At 57.8% G+C, this 1,184-nt stretch overlaps 1 protein-coding gene across 1 annotated transcript; it reads left to right on the top strand.

Moving 5' to 3' along the window:
• Positions 1 to 236: 236 nt before the first annotated feature.
• Positions 237 to 893, top strand: LOC108357393 (inactive pancreatic lipase-related protein 1-like). The gene has a single exon (XM_017608476.1). The coding sequence runs from the start codon at positions 237 to 239 to the stop codon at positions 891 to 893; it is 657 nt and encodes a 218-aa protein (XP_017463965.1).
• The last annotated feature ends 291 nt before the right edge of the window (positions 894 to 1,184 follow it).

Genomic DNA, 1,184 nt, shown 5'->3' with positions numbered 1-1,184 from the left:
GAGCTGAAGGAGGCCATCAGAGAGGGCGAACGGGGGCTGAAACAAACAGTGGCCATTCTCGGCTGGGGCGGCGGCGCAGACATTGGCCTGCTGCGGTACGCACAGGCCGCCTCAAACTGCATTGAAACGNTTGCATTGAAACGGGCCGGTGGCTGGGCGAGATCCTCGCGGCGCTGAAGCAGGCCGCCCCCCAGGTGGCCACCTACGGCATCGGCCACTCGCTGGGCGGCCACCTGATGGGCGCCGCCGGGCGGAACTCCAAGGCGCTGGACCGGATCACCGGCCTGGACCCGGCGGGCGTCGGTTTCCAGGACAGCAACGTCGACAAGCGGCTGAACCGCCTGGACGCCACCCTGGTCGATGTCATCCACACCGACGGCATGGACCTCCCTTACTTTGGCACACTGGTTCCAATGGGCCTGGTCGACTTCTACCCGAACTACGGCTGGAACCAGCCCAGCAAGGACCGCTCTCGCAGCGAGAAACCGGACCTGGAGATGGACGCGAAGCACCACAAGGTGGCGCAGCCCTCGCCCTACGGCGGCTACATCAGCGACTCGCACGGCCGGGCGATTGACTTTTTCCTCTGGTCGGTGGGCCACCGGGGCGCCTTCCGCACCCACCTGAAGTTGGATGGCGAGCCGGACGTCGAGTCGGCAGTGCACCGCATCATCACCACCGGCGTCAATGGGCGGGAGGAGGTCACCGCCGAGATGGGTTACTTTTGTGACCGTTTCATGGATGAGCAGCTGGCGGAGAAGGCACAGAAGCAGCAGCAGCAGGGAGGACCACAGGCCTCTTTTGCCAAGCCCCGCAGCGACGATTTCACCAAGTATGACACCTTCTCAGGCTGCTTCTACGTGCACACCAACGGCACCAGCCCGTGGTCGTGAACGACCTTGAACTTTTTTTTACTAAACAGAGAGAATATATCGTGTGTGCATCTGTGAGGAGATTTATTTATATGAACAGAAGTTATATTTTACAATATTGACATAACTAAAGATGATAAAGATTTAAGTTTGTGGCATACTAGACCAGTGTGCCAACGTATTTGATATCAGTGGCGCCGCTGTTTAGATTACTGCTGTTGTTGTCGTTGTTGTTGTTGACTGAATAGATTTGTTGTTGTTGTTGCTGCACGTGTTTTCGCTCCTCTGCCAGTTTTTGCTCCTTTTCCGACT

Source organism: Rhagoletis zephyria, unplaced genomic scaffold, assembly GCF_001687245.7.
Source record: "Rhagoletis zephyria isolate East Lansing unplaced genomic scaffold, Rhagoletis_zephyria_1.1 Rzeph_scaffold_76475, whole genome shotgun sequence".
Taxonomy (NCBI): Eukaryota; Metazoa; Arthropoda; class Insecta; order Diptera; family Tephritidae; genus Rhagoletis; species Rhagoletis zephyria.
This window is presented reverse-complemented; position numbering and strand designations above follow the sequence as displayed.